The sequence below is a fragment of the Electrona antarctica genome (assembly GCF_951216825.1).
Source record: "Electrona antarctica genome assembly, chromosome: 5".
In the NCBI taxonomy this organism is placed as follows: Eukaryota; Metazoa; Chordata; class Actinopteri; order Myctophiformes; family Myctophidae; genus Electrona; species Electrona antarctica.
The window spans coordinates 13,469,467-13,489,357 of NC_136810.1; the positions used below are offsets into that span (position 1 = coordinate 13,469,467).

The following is a 19,891-nucleotide window of genomic DNA, read 5'->3' on the forward strand; positions in this document are numbered from 1 at the left end:
TATATATATATATTTCATATATTATTTTTTAGGAACCGCCGTTTTCCATTAAAGTCTATGATAAATTGCCAAGCGGCATGGAATTGTATTTTCTTAAAGGCAGGCCTAATATTATATATCACATTTTAATAAGCGAGTTGTGGTGGAGCTGCGTTGGCTCCAGGTGACTCCAAACAAGCAGCTGTGGGCGGGGCAGCAGAGCACACAGAGAAACGCATACTGTACACGGCAGGAGAAACGCATACACCTTTACTTTTCAGGATTCAAATAAAAAAAACAACCGCGTTTCCACCTTGTGGATCTGCTACTTTTGATGCCTTTGTGTGACGCTGTAGAGCAGGGGTGCCCAAAAGGTAGATCGCGGTCTACCAGTAGATCACAAAGGCTGTGCAGGTAGATCACAGGACATGTCCCTAAAGAATATTTAATTTAAATATATAAAAAACAATTTTTGCCATCTGCCACTTGAGTTAAAGGTGACTTGATTGATTGACAAAAGGGGCCTGTATGCTCAAACTCGCAATGCAATGTTTTGTTTTCAAGAGTGTTGCTGTGCATAAACGTCTGTAGCAGTAGCATTACAAATTAAATACAAAGAAAACCCTAACTATTAGATTACCCCCCTCTATTTGCCATTCCAAGTGCATTTGTCCTATACTGTATGTAATGCCAGCGCCGCTATGCTAGTAAAGCCCCCTCAGGTAAACTATTTTCAGTAATGGTGGGTAGATCTTGTTGAGCTGATCATTTTGAAAGTAGCTCTCAGGTCACCCCTGCTGTAGAGTGATCAAGTAGGGCATTCATTTACGGAAAATCAGAAAACATTTGAATATGGAGATAAGAGGTTTCCGACCCACGGCAAACAGATGTTTTGGCGATAAACGTATTTGGTTCAATCATCCCCGATGTTTTGTGATTTGTGATGCTCGTAGATTGGCCTGTTTTCGCTGCACGAGACAGAAAATAATGTTCCGTTCCTATCGGAATTGAAAGCAGATTTGCTCAAGTCACAGCATGTGCTTCTGCTGGAAAGCACCTGCAGATGCGTTTCTATAGACCAAACACAGAGCAGCACAGCACAGCCATCTGCAACCATGAAGTGTTCTATAGACCAAACACAGAGCAGCACAGCACAGCCATCTGCAACCATGAAGTGTTCTATAGACCAAACACAGAGCAGCACAGCACAGCCATCTGCAACCATGAAGTGTTCTGGTTCTATAGACCAAACACAGAGCAGCACAGCACAGCCATCTGCAACCATGAAGTGTTCTGTTTATGTTCTCATCCAGACCCGTCTGCTGTGCTCTTTGTTAACCCAATTTGACCTGAGATCAGATTCTAAAAATGTCTTCTACATCCTGGCAGTTTTCTGAAAAAGCTATGTTTCTATGTCAGTCGTTCTTCGATTTTTCAAAATAGCAGACCTACAAGCACGTAGCGCGCCACTCGGTGGCGCGCTATGAGCTTGTAGATCTGCTATTTTTCAATAGCTAAAGCATAACATAATGCTAACACCAAAAGGCGTTCCCGCCCAAAATGGCTTAAGAGGCCTCCATGGCCAGCAGCCTTTCATCTCCATGTCCATTATCACATGTTCATAGGAGGCGACAGCGCTGGTGGTGATGACGTGACATTGATTGCTTTGTCTGAGCCTCACTCACCACCATCATTTAAAGAAAGTAGCATGTAACTTTGCCCTGTGTTTACATAACGAAACAATAAATACATTCTTTCCCCCCATAATTTCCCAGAAGTCATCAGTCACTGGAGTATTGTAGTGTAGTGTAGTGTAGTGTAGTGTAGTGTAGTGTAGTGTAGTGTAGTGTAGTGTAGTGTAGTGTAGTGTAGTGTAGTGTGGTGGTGTTTACCTGCAGAAACACACTGCCCTCTAGCTGTAGTTTGGTGTTTTCACTGTTTATTAGGTTTCTTTGGTAGGGGGGGGAGGGGGGGGGGGGGTTTGGGGCAACCAAAAACACATGGTATAGAGGGAAATGATGTGAAAAAAATAGTTATTGAGAAGACATTTTACATTTTAGTTAACTGAATTTAGAAGAAAATAAATAGTGAAAATAAAATCTACAAGCTCAGAACGCAATCATGATGCGACACATTGTGAGCTTGTAGATCATCTATTTTCCATAGTTTTGTCGGAGGTTGTTGACTAGTAGTGACTAACCCATACATACTACAATAAAGAGAAACTGAAACTAACACAAAACTAATGTTATGTTAAACGAAACTTTTTCAAAACTAAATAATTAAACGAAACTGAAATTGAAAACGAACGCTCTTAATGCAATAAAAACTTTATTTTTTAATCTTGTCTCCCTTGGCAGTCTGTCCAGCCACCGAGGAGCGTAGGGAGCAGCCCCAGCCACCAGAGGGGGCTAGGGAGCAGCCCCAGCCACCACCCCAAACCTGTGGACATATTCTCCACAGCGCATCTTTATGCTACCCACAATGCATCGCTTCCCAGCAACGGCGGTGTCAATTCTCCTCATTCGCGGCAGCTGGCAAGTGCCTTAATTCAGGATTTCTCTAACTTTGTCATGTCAAGGACCCCCAAAATTGATATGTATTTTGGCCAAGGACCACCCCCGTCTGAAAGGCCTTTGGGATCCCCAGAAGAGAAGGTTCGTGTGTCTGTTAATCGATATATATATATATATATTTATTTTAATCAAAAATAGCAGATGTACAAGCTTGCGGTACGAAGTGACACGCTGTGAGCTTGTAGATCTGCTATTTTTGAATAGAAAGATCTACAAGCTTACAATTGAATAGCCTATGTATAAAATAGTGTTAAAGAGAGCGCACACGTACATTTGTCCTCAGAGTTACAGACCTGTAAGGATCCATTTGGTTTCTGACATTTACCCTGTAACCCCCCCCCCCCCCCCCCCCCCCAGGACCGCATGTTGAGTATCACTGCACTAAATGTATTCAAGTGAGTGTGTTACATTAAACAGCAGGTGTTTGTTGCGTGTGTCTTCAGATGGAGGCCTCCTATCTGAACAAGAGGAGTGACCCAGGCGGCACCGTTCAAATGCTGAGGCCCAGCTACCCACAGGGCCTAGCCTCCTCCATACCGCACAGAAATGGTAAGGTCGTATAGCAGGCCTTGTCCTGGAGGGACAAACGCGGCACGTTGATGCTTGGAGCACACACAAATTGATGTTTGACAAAGACGACGTGCGCAACCCGTCATGAATATGCTAATATGCCACGTCCCTGGAATCAACATGCAGCTTTTTTCTTCTGTGTCACTCTCAGCTCAAGCACAGCAGAGTTCACCGGGGTACCCTGCTGTATCCCAGGAGGAGAAACCAGGGTAAGCTGAAATCTTGTATGTATCTGCTAACACTCTTTGGGCAGCATTATGCGTGTCTTAAGTACCAGGTCTTATGACTTAACTTAAGACCTGGAGGCGTGGTCAATGCTGTTTGGCCACTCAGAATAGCCAAATGGCATTGATCACGCCTCCAGGTCTTAAGTTAAGTAATAAGACCTGGTACTTAAGACACGCATAATACTGCCCTTTAGCTCTAATCTATCTCTCTGGCTTTTGTTCAGACTGACACACATCGTTAGAAATGAGATTTTAATCGCATTTCAAATCGCATTTTCAAAGTGTTTGTGTGCTTGCTGTTCAGACTTAGCCTCGCGTAGCGATACTAATATCTCTGTGGATATTAGTCTCGTCCCTCTCAGTGTTAGACTTTTTTCTGCAATGTCCCGCCCCATATTTGCATACTGGGCCCTGGTTGGTTATAGCCTGGTTCCAGACGAATCCGGCTAAAAATCAGATCACTGCCTTCCCTAGGTCAATTCAGGGAAATGATTTCTAGCACTTTTACTCAACTATGTAACTGTTTTAATTGATTCTCATCTATCTATTATAGTTATTTTAGCTTTGGACACTTTCTGTTTTACAATTCATATATTTGATATTGCTGTATGTTGTTGATTTTTGTGTTTTGTATTTCGGCTACATTGAAAATGAGGGCCTGCCCCTCAATTGTACTCCCGAGTTTAAATAAAGGTTATGATGATGATGATGATGATGATGATGGTTGGCTCGTCACAACTTCGGCCATGAAGTCCTCCCACAATTGTGAGGGGCCAGACTTAATCTGCCTGGGGCAATACGCATTGCAAAGGCAGATGAAGGCTGCCTATGCAAGGCTAGTTCAGACTTGATCGAACCAATCTGATGACAATCTGGATAATAGGCCAAAATGTCTGTCTGTCTGTCTGTCTGTCTGTCTGTCTGTCTGTCTGTCAATCTCTCTTTCTCTCTCTCTCTCTCTCTCTCTCTCTCCCCTCTCTCTCTGTCTCTCTCTCTCTCTTTCTCTTTCTCTCTCTCTTTCTCTCTCCCCCTCTCTTTCTCTCTCTCTCTCCCCCTCTCTCTCTCTCCCTCTTTCTCGCTCTCTCTCTCTCTTTCTCTCTCTCTCTCTCTCTCTCTCTCTTTCTCCCCGGCCTGATCCGATAAAGTCTTTACTTTCTTCTCAACTACCCCATTTATTTTCATCTGATTCCTATTGGGTATCTGATTGTTCCCAAGGACGGTTCACTGGAAGCCTCCTGATCCGCAGCAGCAGCATAGCGGATCGGTGGCCTCCTCCTCCGCTGCCAAGAGACGACGAAGGTCATCGCCTGGACCAGTCATCGTCATCAAAGATGAGCCTGAAGATGACGTTAGCTATGTACGGAGACAGTGTCACGTGCAGTGTTCACTTTGACGGCAAAAATTTAGATTTAGTCGACAAAATATATTTTGGCAGGCCGTAATGGCGTCATAATGCTTGATTGATGACAAGCTCACATAGTGCCTGTGAAACTAGTCCCTCCCTAACATTTTAGTCTAGTTTTATTTTGTTGACAAAATGTTTTTGTCATCATTTAGTTTTTGCCATCATATAGCTTATTTTTTTTATTTTGTTTTCAGTGAAGTTATCAGTGAAAAAGAAGAGTTTTAGTTGACACAATTAATTAATTAATTCATTCATTCATTCATTAACAGTTACATGCAATCAAATTTGAAGCTTTTTAAAAGCTATTTTTTGGGGGGGCACAGCTAGAAGCTATGGAGCTATGGCTCTTTGACATATGGTTACCGATAGGTTTGTGAGTCTTGTTCTTTGGCTAATTCCCATCGGTGGTCGGCCACAGCGGATCATCTGCTTCTGTTCTCGGCATCTTCCTCGGTCACTCCAGCCACCTGCATGTCCTCTCACCGCATCAATAAACCTCCTCCTCTTTGGCCTTCCTCTTCTCCTCTTGCCTGGCAGCTTCCATCTTGAGCATCCTTCTCCCAGTGTACCCCTCCTCTGCACCATCTCAACCTCATCGCTCTTGTTTTATCCCCCAAACCTTCTAACCTGGCTAATATAATGTGTATGTGTGTGTGTGTGTGCGTGCGCGTGTGTCAGGTACAAACCAACCAAAGAGCCAACCTCCCCGACAGCACAGGCGACCGGCCTCAAACCAGCAGCCAACCTGGAGGGAAGCGAGTCCCCACTCCTCCTCACCGCACAGAGAACATGCCCCCTCACACCCCTCCGCAGCAGCCAAATACCCCAGGTAGGCCTGCATGTACAGTAGGTGATAGGACTTCAAATCACCATTATTTCAAACGTGTGCCTCAATAGGATCTATGCACAGCAGCCATATTGGAAAGAAATTGGGCTTCTATTCCATAATAGGTCCTTATACTAAATTACTAATGAAGGCTGTGCTCCATTTAGCATAGGTTCTCAAACATTTTTAATAGTCATGATTATCTCAAATAATAGAGCACCAACGTCCTGACGTCACTCACTCATCCCGTGACATCCCCTGGTTCACGGAAGTAATTTCTCTATGGAGAATAACATGGGGTCATCTTAAAATCGTTTCATTTAAGCATTGTGGTCCAAAAATAAACAAGCTGTCTCGGCGTTATTGTCGGGGAGGTGTCGTTTGCGACAGTCAGTCACTCATATATGATACAGTCTGTTTCTAGCGAAAATGTAACAAATTCAGTAGCAGTAACGATAGCGTTTTCTCTCAGTCAGTTGATTCTTCATATCCATATGAGTGAAACGGCCGGGATGACATGTTTATTTTTCAAACACAGTTCTTATATGAGGCGATCTAAAATCCCCCTATGGGGATTACAATGCAAATAAAAAGTACTTGAACCCGTGGATTTACGCCCTCTACCGATATTGACGTCAGACTTCGGTGCTCTATTGCGATTAGACGATTATGTAATAATTGTGACAGGCCTAGTGAGTTCTGAATGTCTTGTCATTTTGGGTTCATTGCCCGTGCAGTCCTAACCCAAGGCGAGCAGAGTGAGGCCGATACCCCTAACCGGACCAGCGGCATGCTGGGAAGAGAGACGGGGGGTGATGGGGGACGAGGTGGCGGTCCAACAGAAGACACTAATGAAGACGTGTGTGCAGTGTGCATGCGTGGTGGAGAGCTGCTGTGCTGTGGACACTGTCCCAAAGTGTTCCACCTCACCTGCCATGTGCCCAGTCTGTCCACATGTCCCAGGCAAGACTTTAGTCTCAGAGTTAAATGAACACTGAATATTTTACTGTGTAGATTGTAGTCCAAGAGGAAAAATGAAAACGGTTGAGAATCATTGGTGTAGTCTGTCTGTATGTGCTGTATGTCATTCTGTCTGCAAAGCGGTCCACCAGAGGGCGCTCAAAGCGGGGAAAACACTGTTAAGTTGAAACACAAGCAGACTAACTACTATATACAATTCGAGGATGTCTTGTTTATCTGTGCTGTCAGAGGAAAAGGTTTTGTGGCAATGGAGAGATTTCATGGCCCTCTAGGACAGTGGTTCTCCAACTGTAGGTTGGGACCCCCAGAGGGGTCCCCAGATGATTTAATGTGCAACATTGTTTTCTCCTCAACTGTAAACAAACCACCATACAGTAAGTGTATACTGGGTATCTGCACATTTCTGAAGTGATACTTTAACTCATACACCGCCAGCCCTCCCCCGCCCCCCCCCCCCCCCCCCCTTGTACCCCAGAAATACCATAAAAGTAGCAATACCACAATATAAAAAAATGTAAAGTAAAAGTCTCTACTCAAAATGGAACTTGAGTAAAAGTACTGGCATCAAACTAGTATCAAACTTTTTAGTATAAAATAAAGGTACTATAATCTTTTCAAAATCTTTTGAAAATAGCTGATGCATAATGTATGTTTTGTAATAATAATCTAAATCTGAGACTAGCGTTCAGTGTTGTTAAATTATGAAAGCCCAGAGACTTTAATTGCAACACGCCGCAATTCTTAAAACTCAAAACAATATTTAGACATAATTCTGTTTGTTTTTAGGCTGTTATGACAGTGTTTTTAATTGACTGTGCTGGTTGTGTGTGCACAGTGGGGAGTGGTGGTGTTCGTTGTGTCGGGACGTGGCGGTGCCTGAGATGGAATACGGCTGTGGCAAGCAACCTGAAGCCAGAGCTGTCAAAGAGCCCGACTGTGAGAGAGGACTCCCCCCGCTGGACAAACGAGTTAGTATTACCCCCCCAAAAAAACAAGGGTCCTATTTGAAAATAAGCCGATCTACAAATTCACACTGCCTTGTGAGTGTGTTGTGTGCTTGTAGGTGAGCTATTTTTGAAACATTCTGAAACATTTTCAGAATTTCGAAATTGAGTCTATATTTTGTATATTTTTTTTTTCTTTTTTTAACACAAATCTGTTATGGGGCCCCTGATAGGATTTCTGTTCTTGGTTCTTGTTCAAGTTATTATCTAAACAAACATCCATGTCTACCGATATTTATGTTCTCTGTTAGTGGCCATGCCATTAAATCAAATGTCAACTCTTCCTCCCACTCTGCAGAAGTGTGAGAGACTGTTACTGCGGTTGTTTTGCAGTGAGAGGAGTTCAGACTTTCACCAACCTGCTCTCCCCTCGGTGAGTACACAAGAATGAAAACAAAACAGCAATAATACTATTGTAGTGAAGTGTTCATCGGTGGACAAAGTACTCAACCCCAGTACTTCAGTGAAAGTATAGATACTGTCTGGTCAAATATTACTCAACTACCAGTGAAGTTGCTATGTCAAATTTATACTTGTAGTTGAGTTAGCTAGTAGAGCCCCGGCCTACAGGTTGGAAATCGCTGGTCTTGATCTAATTGCTGTTTTATGGTCTGCCTCTGTGCGTACACTACAGTATGTGCTGAGTGAAAGCATGCAAAGTTTGACAACACATGTGGATATGGATCGGTCCATTGTTTCATGGTCTCTATGTGTGTGTGTGTGTGTGTGTGTGTAGGGGCAGAATGAAAGCGGACAGAGTGTAACAACACCACCACCTATGGACGTGTCCATAGTGAAGAACAGACTGGAAGCTACCAGCTACCAGCGACCGGCCCACTTCATCTCAGACATGAGGCTACGCTTTAGGAACTGTGCTCTTCTCCATGAGGTAAGACAGGGATTCTCCATGAGGTAAGACAGGGCTTCTCCATGAGGTAAGACAGGGCTTCTCCATGAGGTAAGACAGGGCTTCTCCATGAGGTAAGACAGGGCTTCTCCATGAGGTAAGACAGGGCTTCTCCATGAGGTAAGACGGGGCTTCTCAAACATTTTCCTTTCAACGACGGACCCCCAAACTGATACGGATTTGGACCATGGACCTGAAATGATGTTATGCCAGGCACCCCCATAAGAGAAGAGATTGTTGTCGTTAGGTTTAGTACAGAATTCTACAACTGGCTATATGCCTACTGTACTGTAGATGGAGAGAGAGAAACCTATGATAATAGTCATTCATTCCTATACATTCTGTTATTGGATTATCTTCTAGCTTTAACCATGTCCATATTTTGGGCATGCCATTATAGGCGAAAATGTTCAAAAACAGTTTTAAAGTATAAAATAGGATTTAAGTCAGGGGTATTCAACTAGCTTAGTCTGGGGGCCACAACTGTAGAATGATAGTGTGTGGGGGGGCCGCACAGCGCGTGCGGTTTGTGTGCACGTGGAAAGTTTGTGTGGTCTCAAAATGCATTTTGTGCTTAAACACAAACATTTATGTAAATAATACATTTGTTTACAGTAATGAGCAGGATAATATGTCTATACAGGTATATGCTACCTATAGAATAGATGTAGACCTATTTGACAGAGCATAAACATAATTGCCTTGACATATACGAGCACCGAGCTGGACGGACACACACACACACACACACACACACACATGCACACGCACACACACACCTGCCCTCTGCAGTTGTTATAGTGCTCAAGTCTAAAGTGACTGGAGTCTGTCTCATTTCTCTTCAAAAGCCCTTGAATATGATGGAATATAATTAAGGATTACTGTCATTGGTAATCTCACACTTCATATCGCACACACCTTTCATTAGCCCTCAAAAACAAACAAACAAACAAACACCCCTGGTTTAAGTGGTTAACTAAGGGCCTGTACTCACGAGGACGATTTCGGTGTTTCTCGGGCAAGTAATTAGCCGATCTGCCCTTTTTGTCACACGGAGACGGCGTTTTGGGGGACTTTAACGGCTAATTTTGAAACTACCTTCCAGAGTGGGAAAGTTTGGAGACGCGACTTTCACGTCTCCGTGTGTACAGCGAATGCCGCCTAATTTGCTGAAACGGTGATGTCATAGTCCCCTCGCCCCCTCCAAACTAACTAGTGTTAATGGTTTATTTCACCATAACCACTTACATATAAGTATCACAGCTATTTTATATTTGCACATAATGTCTATAAATCTCTTCTCCAAAAATAGCCGATCTGCAGCCCGCATGCACGAGCTTGTAGAGGAGCTATTTTTGGAGAACAGATATAAATTATGGTGATTACCAATCCGGAAAGACAAGAAAAAAAACGGATCTTCTACATTATTGTTACTATTAAATGGTGTAGTGTAGAATAGATTAGTATATAGGCTATACAAGATAGGCAGCACAGCCACCGCACGTTCCTCTCAGGCAGGTCTGACTGCGCAGTGCACAGTGCAAAGCATGCATGGACCTCATCAAAGTGCTTCTCTTCTTGGGTGGAAATTAAACATTCTTTGTGTAACTTCAAAACGGCTTTGCATTGAGAGACCACAGGTAGGATAAACACATTGTTTACTGTCCATATTCCTCTATAAACGGCCTGTTTTCACTGTTTCCAATTGCTCTTTTTTTATACTTTTGTAGGCTATAGCCTATGTGCAATGATTAGCTGTGCTGCCACTGCCAGCAGGTGTAATCAATCTATAAACGAGCAATTATCTGACATTCAGAGGTGTTGCGCACCAGCGAATATATATTCAATCTCCAAAGTCAAACTCATAAATTCACAATGTACCATGCCGCTCCTCGTTGTGAGCTGTATGATCATCTGAGAGAGAGAGAGAGAGAGAGAGAGAGAGAGAGAGAGAGAGAGAGAGAGCGCGCGCACCCGCGCTCTCTCTCTCTCTCTCTCTCTCTCTCTGAATGTGTGAATCACTTACTTTGTGCGTGATGCTCGTTTTCAGAAGAATTAATCCAAGGTTTGTCATATTATGATTTTAAAGTAGGCATCAACTTTAGCTGGTAAATCAGTGTGTGCAGAGTGAGAAGCATCACTGCTCTGCAACCTCTGCTGATTAAATTGATATGACCTAGATAGCCTATGTCATATGCGCATCTGAGATAATTAGTTATTTGGCAACACCTGTGTGAAATACCAATAGTATAATTTATAAAATGCTTTCATATTGCCTTAGAATAAGCTTTTTCTTTATTTTTGGGTGGCCATCTACAGGCCGGCAATATATGTACTACAGCTGTATCTTGAAAACGAAGCAGTTTACCGGTCTCGTCTAGACCCGTACATAATTAACATAACCGCAATGTAGACGCAGTAAAGCTTTATATCGTTCACAAAACTTAGGCGGGGAACAGCCCGCGACGTCCTCGTGAAGACAGGGCCTAATTTTGCTGGGGACCTCCTGGACCTCACTTTGAGAACCACCCTCTGTGTTAAAACAATGGGCACTTTGTTTGGCTTTGTTTCCATGTCTATTGTATTCTGCACTGAGCACACTTTAACAGAATGTGAGGAACTCCATTGTACAGATCTCAAACCTAAAGGGCACTGGTTTATCATCATCAAGGAAACCTTGTATGTCCAAAACTGTTAATTTGCAGGAAATGGGAAAAAAAACAACCTGTGTTCCAATGCTGTATGTAGTTATCATTTAGCCACAAGCGCTTGTTAATTATTTTCATTGGTTCAATAATTATAAAAGAAACACCAGACCAGTTTTCAAAACATATCGAAAATAGCGGACCTGCAAGCTACAAGCACTGAGCTTTTGCATCGCCTATTTTCAGTATTTTTTCAAGACGCTATTAACGATGAAGAAGGGCATTCATTTACACAAAAAAACAACAACCTACAGTAAATAGTTGAAATATGGGGATACAAGGTTTCTGCCTAACGGTAATGTTATTCACAAGCGACACGTACAGAATCCAAACAATGCTTCTCCTGACGTCTTTGGTGGCTTTTGAGGGTGACTTTAAGTGTTTCTTGTGAAAGTGTTGATGACTTGCAGCCTTGTCAGCGAGCCTTTACACGAGCATGTTAGGAACGTGCTCCCATCTGTGACCTTGTTCAAGGTCGCTGCTGGCCCTATTAGGTGAAAGCCTGCCCACTGCTACTAATAGTTTGGGTGGGTTAGTCAATGGTTAGTCAATGAAGTGTTTCATGTCATGGACCCCTGCCAAAATTGATGTTTGGCTGCGGACCGCCATCTGACAATGTTTTGTGCCAGAGACCACCAAAAGAGAATATTTGTGAGCGACACAGATGCCGAGAACGTTTAAAAATAGTCTACGTTTAAAAATGAAGTCTGACATCACTGCACCTAGAGGCCGCTCTCCCCCTGAGTCACAGTTATGTTTTCTATTGAAAATACCATAAGGTTATCCTAGATCGTGTCTTATAAGAACTGTGTTCCAAAAATAAACAAATCAGCTGGGCAATTTTACTCATACTAGACCTGTGTCCGTCGGCCACCGGCCTACTTGGGAACGATGGAAGTTGGGAACCTAGTATCCAATACCCGTTGTCATAGCACCCGTTTTAACCGTCTGTCTATGTCAAAGCTCACATTGCGCCGTGTCTCGCTGCGAGCTTGTACTGTACATCTGCACCTGAGAAATCGTGAAATTGTGAGAACTACTGATTTTTAGAAGCCATTTTGCAGAACCGGCCTCAGGTCTTAACCATGTCTTTGTTGACGTGTTGTTGGCAGGCTGACAGCAAGGTGGCCGTGGCCGGCAGGGAGCTGGAGCAGCAGTTTGAAGATGAGCTGAAGGTCCTGTACCCTGGACAGACCTTCTCCCAGGTCAAGATGGAAGTTGGGAATGTTCCTGCGTCTCCCCTCCCACCTACAGCTGTGAGGGGCCACCCTGCGGACCCCCACACCCCAGCACCCAACGCAGACTGCCAGACCCCACTACCCAATGCAGGCACCCACACCCCAGCACCCAACGCAGACCCCTACACTCCAGCACCCAACGCAGACCACCACACCCCAACCGCACCCAATGCAGAGGCCCAGACCCCTGCACCAGCACCCAACACTCCCCAGGGGGAGGAGCAGGGAGGCTTTCTCAACCACATAAAGGGTCTGTTAACATAGACAAAGCGTGGTTTGAGCTGGCAGCGCCTCTCCGTTATATATGACAAATATGGTAAAGAGTCAAGATGCGCTGGTGTCCTCCTATCCGCCCAGCGTCTTTTGGTGCAGCACCCCTGGACGCTTCAAGCTAACAATAGTTCAACTTTTGGAGAGGAGCGCCGGGGTTTTTGATGGTCCTCCTGATTGTGTCTGACAACTTGGTAATTTACGAGCCCACATTGCATCATTGCCACCCTGAGAAGTCCTTGTTTACATTGTTTCAGCTAGCAGTAGTAAGCACCTCAATGGTTGATTGGTCCGAACCGGTTTGAGCGCTGTGTGCGAGTGCTATGGACATGTTATCGTCTCTGTCTGGAGGAAACCTCATGTCCAAAACTAAAATGGCAAAAGTAGCAGATCGACAAGCTTGAAACGCTGTTTGAGCTTGTGGATCTGCTACTTTTGATGCTTTTGCGTGATGCTGTAGTCAAGAGGTGCACGCACATCCACAAATTGCAACGGGTGCAGGATCCAAAAAATAACTAAGGTCACATTCCCACTTAATACTTCGGTAGACTCAATGCGAATGGGCGGAGAAATCGGGATTCTTGCATATTTAATTTGCTGCGGTTTGCCTTCACACTGTCATCCGCAGCAATTGGAAACGCAGCAGGGGGACCTTTATCAATGTGTTCCATTCATAAACTAGCCTACACAGTGAAATCTATGGTGATAAAATTATACTCATAACGTGCATGTGTCGTTTTTTTGGGCATGGAGGCACAGCGCTGAGCGCACCGATATAACAGACAGCAGCGCAAAATGTTTACAAGTTTATCGAGATGAAAGTCCCTACTCCCCAGTCCCCACACAGTGACAGCACTCCATGTTTACGGCACGCACAGACAGACAGACAGAATATTCTGTAGGCTATAATACACTGCAGTGTTTTTATGTGTTTCCTTAAGCAATTGATTAACGTACTCGTCCTCATTTCGATCAGGGCTTCAGTCTCCTCATTCGACCACGTCTATCTACAGTAACGGGACATCTTTGCGGAGTTTGCGCTGCGTAAAATATGCCTTCTCCGTCTCCAACTGTGTTCAGCTGTGTTCATTTCCTTTATTTACTGCGGATTGCATTCACACCTGCACCGAATTGTAATCAAGTGCGATTGGAAGCGAAGCGAAACCCCCGTTTTTGCTCGGAGTAGAATGCGGTTCTTTGCTGCGCATTAGGATTTGAATGAGCCTTCACACCTGCCAAACGAAGCAAATTTTCTGACAATGCGCAGCAGGATTCGTTTTAATCGCAGCAAAGCTTTCTGGTGTGAATGTGAGAGAGAGTGGAGCAACCTGGGACTCGCTCCGCCCTAAATGAGGGTTGAAATTGACGGTTGATGATCACCTGGTATGTGTCAAATGTGGAATCAGTCAAATATTCATAAAATATTCAAGACACTCATAAATACAGTATATACACCACATAGAACCACCTGACATGCCTATAATATATAGCTGTAGTAGGGTAACACATATGGAGATAAGAGGTTTCTCCCCGACAGCAATGATATCCAAAGTGCTACTCAGTTCAAAATGTGTTCAATGTGGACACATTTGTATACTCACTAATGCTCATTATAAGATGCCACCATTTCTGCTAAAATAGAAGCCATTATTCTCGCATCAATTGAAAAATAAATAATCAAAAGTCCAAGTTTGAAATCTTGTTTGAAATATCACACGACGACACACTGAGCTGTGTTATTAAATTGTTAAAATGTAATATCAGACAGTCTACATTTCCTAAAAGGAAATGAATCCCGAGCAAATCCAACCCATGACAGGCTTGACAGCACAGTGAGCACACCTGTAATGTAAGTTATTATCCGTTCATGAGAAATGATCATACGTTTTCCTTGGGTTTTGTTATTGTGGAATATACTGTAGCATTTATAGTGGAGAGTTTGAATTATGAAGAAATACCTCAAGAAATAGCTCAAATAATTAGACTGGGATTTAAAGCTACATTCCAGGTTCGTTGTAATTACCTCTTGTGCGTCAGGAGGGGGACATACAAATGTATAGATTCTAGCTTTTAAAGTTAGTTTTTTTTTTTAAATATATATTTAGGTCCACAGATGTAATCCATAATCCATAAACGGTGAAACCCAACCGGACGGACCCAGACAGCCAGCACCACTCAGAAATGTTCCAATGGATCCAATGTAGTTATTATTTCGTCAGAAGCTATTTTTATTTTTTAATTGGTTTCCCTGGTGCTGTAATATGACAAAGTAGGGCGTTCATTTAAAAGAAAAAACATTAATACGTTGAAATATGGAGAATGGAGATACAAGGTTTCTGCCCACTGCCCAGAGTAGAGAAATACAGGGTAGCAGCTAATTGCCTTGGTGAGCATTACTGTTATCTTCTACATTCTGCTAAAAGGTTGTACTATTATTATAGCTTATTATGTGATTTGTATGTACTTTGTATGTTATATGTGGGATGAAATCTGTTACAAACGGGCTGTAAAACATATGGACGAAGGGAGCCGCTCATTGGTTTCTACAGATCTGTTTTTAAAATGAATGAATTCAATTGAAATCATTACGTTGGTCATCACTGTGAAGACTGCCATCTTTATTGTTGTACCGGTAAACGTCATACAGTATGTCTGTTATTTATTTGGTGGCTTGTTATTTTTTTAATTAAAATATAAACTTTTTGAGATGTCTGACTGACAGTACCATGTCCATGTCATCTGTACATGTTATTTTTGCTAAAATAATAATAAAAGGGAAAAAAATCCAATATTGAGTTTCACACTACTATAAACTCTTTTTAAGGAGGTATTTGTAATATACATAGATACTTTACTGAGAGACAAAACGTCTGAGCATTCAAATAACTTGCTGCTGTTTACACAGGGTAAAATAAAACACTGATTTTTGAATTCAGATTTATCTTAATTGTAAGATAAAGGAACATTACTGTGTATATTATTATTATTATTTGTTCAGTCTCTCGAGACAAATTGGTGGCTCCCCAGTGTAGGGCTAGGTTGTATCGGCTATTTTCTTTTATTTATTTATGATTTTTTTTTTTTTTTTAATGTCTACATTTTGTAGAAAACAAAAATGATATTTACTAGCTACCCATTAGAAGGTGTCTGTCTGTCTGTGACCTAAGAACAGGACCTGACCCAGTGTTCTGGCAACACCACTGTATCATTGCCTGTGGTGAGAGGTGTGGCTGTCTTGCTTTTAACAAGCCTCAATGTACAGTATAGTTAAAGTAACAAGTTTTAACAAGCTTTTATACAGGCTGTTCTCTGTATCTGGCATCAATGCCCTCGGGGCCGCCAGAAAGGGCCCCCATGCAGAGCGGCCCTCGATGTCTGTACGGAGTGACCCTCCCCTGAGTGACACAGACGTGGCAAGACAAGCTTTGTGGGGGGCTTCAAAAGAACTGGAGCACACACCCCACAAGATGATTAGCACAGTTTAACATGTGACCTCAGCAACTCTCATTTCCTCCACCTCGGAGCCAAGGAGGTTGTGCCCTCATTGGCTGCTGGTTCTTGTTAAACATCCTACATGGAGTTGGTGGAAGAAGTCCTCCAAAAAGGGCAGGCATGAAAGGAAAGGTCAATACAGTCAATACAAAAACTGCTACTTTGTGGACAAAACCATGATAAAGCACTAAGACTTGTTTACAACAGCCTAGGGTCCACTGAGGGTCCAGGATAATCTAGGGTTCTTCTTTACTGCTGCATCTGGGCCTGTATCTGATGAAATAACTCCATTCCTCCACTTTAAGATAAGAGTACTAATACTATATAAGGACAGAGCAGCAGTTAAAAGGCCATCCTTGTTGTATTGTTAAAGCTGATTTATCCTTCGTCTTGACGAAAATACAAGATTTTAGAGAGATGTTGAGAAGACGAGATCTTTGTGTGTCTCTGTCCCTCGCATATCTCGAGAACCGTCTGGCTGATTGACTTCAGACTTGCCGTGTGTGATCGCCAAGGACCCGAGAGAGTGATGTGCAGAGTGGGAATTCTCTGTATCAGCCTTGTCTGTCCGTATCCATTACGTTCATCCAGCGAAGATATTGTTTAGTCACAAGCTTTTGTTAATACCTTTATATTAGATTTGTTAAATATTTGTGTGTGTGTGTGTGTGTGTGTGTGTGTGTGTGTGTGTGTGTGTGTGTGTGTGTGTGTGTGTGTGTGTGTGTGTGTGTGTGTGTGTGTGTGTGTGTGTGTGTGTGTGTGTGTGTGTGTGTGTGTGTTTCTGAAGTAGCAAAAATAGCTGATTTATAACTCATAGGAAGCACCCTGACCACCCTATCAGTCATACTATACCATCACATACTTAACCTTTGACCTCCAAATCACAGTAGGGGGGGATCGAGTCCTCTTACGGTAAGTCAGCCTTGCATTGTGGGCTTGTAAATCGCCTTGCTACTTTTGTGTGACACTAGTATGATGAAGTAAGGCATTTGTTTTACAAGAAAAAACTAACAATGTCAAACAGTTACTTTTCAGGATTAAAATTTTTAAAGAAGCGAAGGTAGCTAGTGTGATCAGGTTTACGAAAAAACAACAAAGAGTTGTGGACATAAGGGGTTTCTGCTCGTGCCCGACAGCAACGATAAAAACGATGAAATATGGAGATACAAGGTATCTCGCCTAACAGCGACGTGATGTTTGGTGCAGCTAGAGCTATAGCAGACATGTGCTTCTGATTAAAACCATCATTTAGCCTCTCTGTCACTGTGCCCAGAACCAGTAGACTGATTGAATTTGCAGAGGACCTCAGTTGGTATAAAAGTATTATTATAATGTATAGTCTAGCAATTATTTCTCCATTCCTTGCCTGGATCTGCCTGCATGGTAGATTCCTGTGTGTGTGTGTGTGTGTGTGTGTGTGTGTGTGTGTGTGTGTGTGTGTGTGTGTGTGTGTGTGTGTGTGTGTGTGTGTGTGTGTGTGTGTGTGTGTGTGTGTGTGTGTGTGTGTGTGTGTGTGTGTGTGTGTGTGTGTGTGTGTGTGTGTGTGTGTGTGTGTGTGTGTGTGTGCACGTGTCGCAGTTGAAGATAAGTTTGAGAAACATTGACATTATTTTTGAGAATGTGACCCCCAGTCAGCCATCTGTGAAAAATACAAAATGTGGATGTGGTTTCATTTGGTGTAGTTTGTTCCCCTTAGGCAAAATAGAGCTCTTTTTTATATTGAATAACTATTTGTATAACTATCTATTTGTGTAGAGCAAGGAAACCTGTAAAGTGTAAACAAGCATTAAATGACCAAATATTAGAATGGAAGGAGGATGAGTCTAGGCTACAGGCAAACAATTGATGCAATTGATGCAATTTATATATAATATATACTAGGCTAAATATCAATTTAAAGATTTTTAATAATACCTAAAAAAAAAAAAGGAGGGGGTGGGGGACAAATTCAATGAAAAGACCATTACTGCATCAAAAGTAATCATCAACTATAAAAGCTGGTCAAACATTGGCCAAATTCTCAAATAATATATTAAAGAAAGAGGCAAACTTGTGTTGCGAGGTGTTGTTACCTTTGTAGATCAGCTATTTTTTACAATATTTATCTGTGGAATCGAGTCAAACCAAACCAAATGTAATACCACGCCAGTCCACCTTTTCAGGCCACGACCCCCCACAATAATCATATTTGAACTGCATTGGACCCCATGCACGTTGACAAGCACTTTACTTTGAATGCATTGGACCCCATGCACGTTGACAAGCACTTTACTTTGAATCAGAATGTAGGAGTTGATTGATTAGGCTACATTACATTTAGTTTGACTCTGTTCAGGCCCGGATTTACCATTGGGCTGCAGCCGCTATAGGGTGACAATTCAAGTGAGATTTGTGTTAAAACATTGAGAGCTCTGCTCTGCTGTCTGCACTAGAGACAGTGCCTGCTGTGTTGTGGGGTAGCTGTGGAAGGCTGTCTAACGTTAACCTTAGCTCTAAACCAACCCTTGCTTGGCTGGAATATATATATATATATATATTTATATATATAATTAGGGGGCTAGCGGTGCTGAGCCTTCTTGTGGCGGCCCTGTTTTCACTAATTTTACAGTACCACACACTAATTCGTAATTTATTCTAATTGTTGTTATTGCAATTTACGAGCTGCGTTCGTTTCCCGCGTTCGCGCGTCTTACTTGTAAATATTGTGACTAAGTATTTTTGAGTGGTGCACACACCTAGCCTGGCTAATAAGCCAGACTAATATCACACAACACTGTCGCGGTATATCAGTCTGGGCTGGCTCCACTTGGATTTCATTTCCCGGGGGGCGGGTTCAAACATTTTCTCTTTGACGCAATTGGTCAGAGCTACTGTCAGTCAAAAGTCTCAAGCATTTAACGTCACTGTACCAAAGCCCGCCCATATTGCATACCGTGTCCCGATTGGTCCGACCTGTTCTCGATTGTAGGAAAGAGGCGTGCTACTGAGCCTCGCCAGACCGAAATCCGCTGGTAGGCAACTTTTTTTTGCCAACGGCTGATTCGGTCTGGTTTATTAACCAGGCTAGCACACACCTCCAATAACTGGCTGTGTGTGTGTCCCTATCCCTATCCCCCTATGTATGTCCCTTTAGAGTATAAAGCAATACCGCCGGGTGACTCAAAGTGTCACTGGTGAGCAGCCTAACAAACACACACACACACACACACACACACACACACACACACACACACACACACACACACACACACACACACACACACACACACACACACACACACACACACACACAGTCTGCACCGCTCAGTTCACATGGGTGTGATTTTTCTTTTATTTATTTTATTTGTAGGTATTAAAAAGGTCTTAAAGGTCCTTAAATTGTATTTACTTACATTACTTTACTGTCATGGTATTGATTAGGCTACTTGATGCAGAAAATTGTCTTTTTCTTTTCTTTCTTTTTTTTGGGTTTTATCAAAAGGTTTTAAAAGTCCTTATCCATTTTCACTTTACTGTCATCTGCTGCAACCCCCCCCCCCCCCCCCAACCCCCCATCCCCTCCACAAAAAAGATTTGTGTCAGGACTCCTCCCGACCCACAGGTTGAGAACCATCTAGTGCCCCCAGCTCATGCACGCACCGCCCCTCCGCTCCTCTCCGAGGCATAATTAGAACTCTCCGTGGAGTCCTCTCATTCAATCACACTCTGAGG

General features: G+C 42.9%; 1 protein-coding gene across 2 annotated transcripts in view; it reads left to right on the forward strand.

Annotated features, from left to right (window-relative positions):
- LOC306923275 (transcription intermediary factor 1-alpha-like) overlaps nucleotides 1-15,396 on the forward strand; it is a 33,729-nt gene extending 18,333 nt beyond the window's left edge. Inside the window, exons 11-20 of one of the 2 annotated variants that reach the window (XM_079501309.1) lie at nucleotides 2,340-2,636; nucleotides 2,999-3,104; nucleotides 3,277-3,334; nucleotides 4,568-4,709; nucleotides 5,436-5,586; nucleotides 6,321-6,546; nucleotides 7,400-7,532; nucleotides 7,867-7,941; nucleotides 8,305-8,457; nucleotides 12,293-15,396. In XM_079501309.1, the coding sequence (XP_079357435.1) occupies nucleotides 2,340-2,636; nucleotides 2,999-3,104; nucleotides 3,277-3,334; nucleotides 4,568-4,709; nucleotides 5,436-5,586; nucleotides 6,321-6,546; nucleotides 7,400-7,532; nucleotides 7,867-7,941; nucleotides 8,305-8,457; nucleotides 12,293-12,682 (1,731 nt within the window). In that variant the 3' untranslated portion in view covers nucleotides 12,683-15,396. The remainder of the gene's footprint in view (nucleotides 1-2,339; nucleotides 2,637-2,998; nucleotides 3,105-3,276; nucleotides 3,335-4,567; nucleotides 4,710-5,435; nucleotides 5,587-6,320; nucleotides 6,547-7,399; nucleotides 7,533-7,866; nucleotides 7,942-8,304; nucleotides 8,458-12,292) is intronic. The other variant, XM_079501310.1, reaches the window with a different exon arrangement.
- The last annotated feature ends 4,495 nt before the right edge of the window (nucleotides 15,397-19,891 follow it).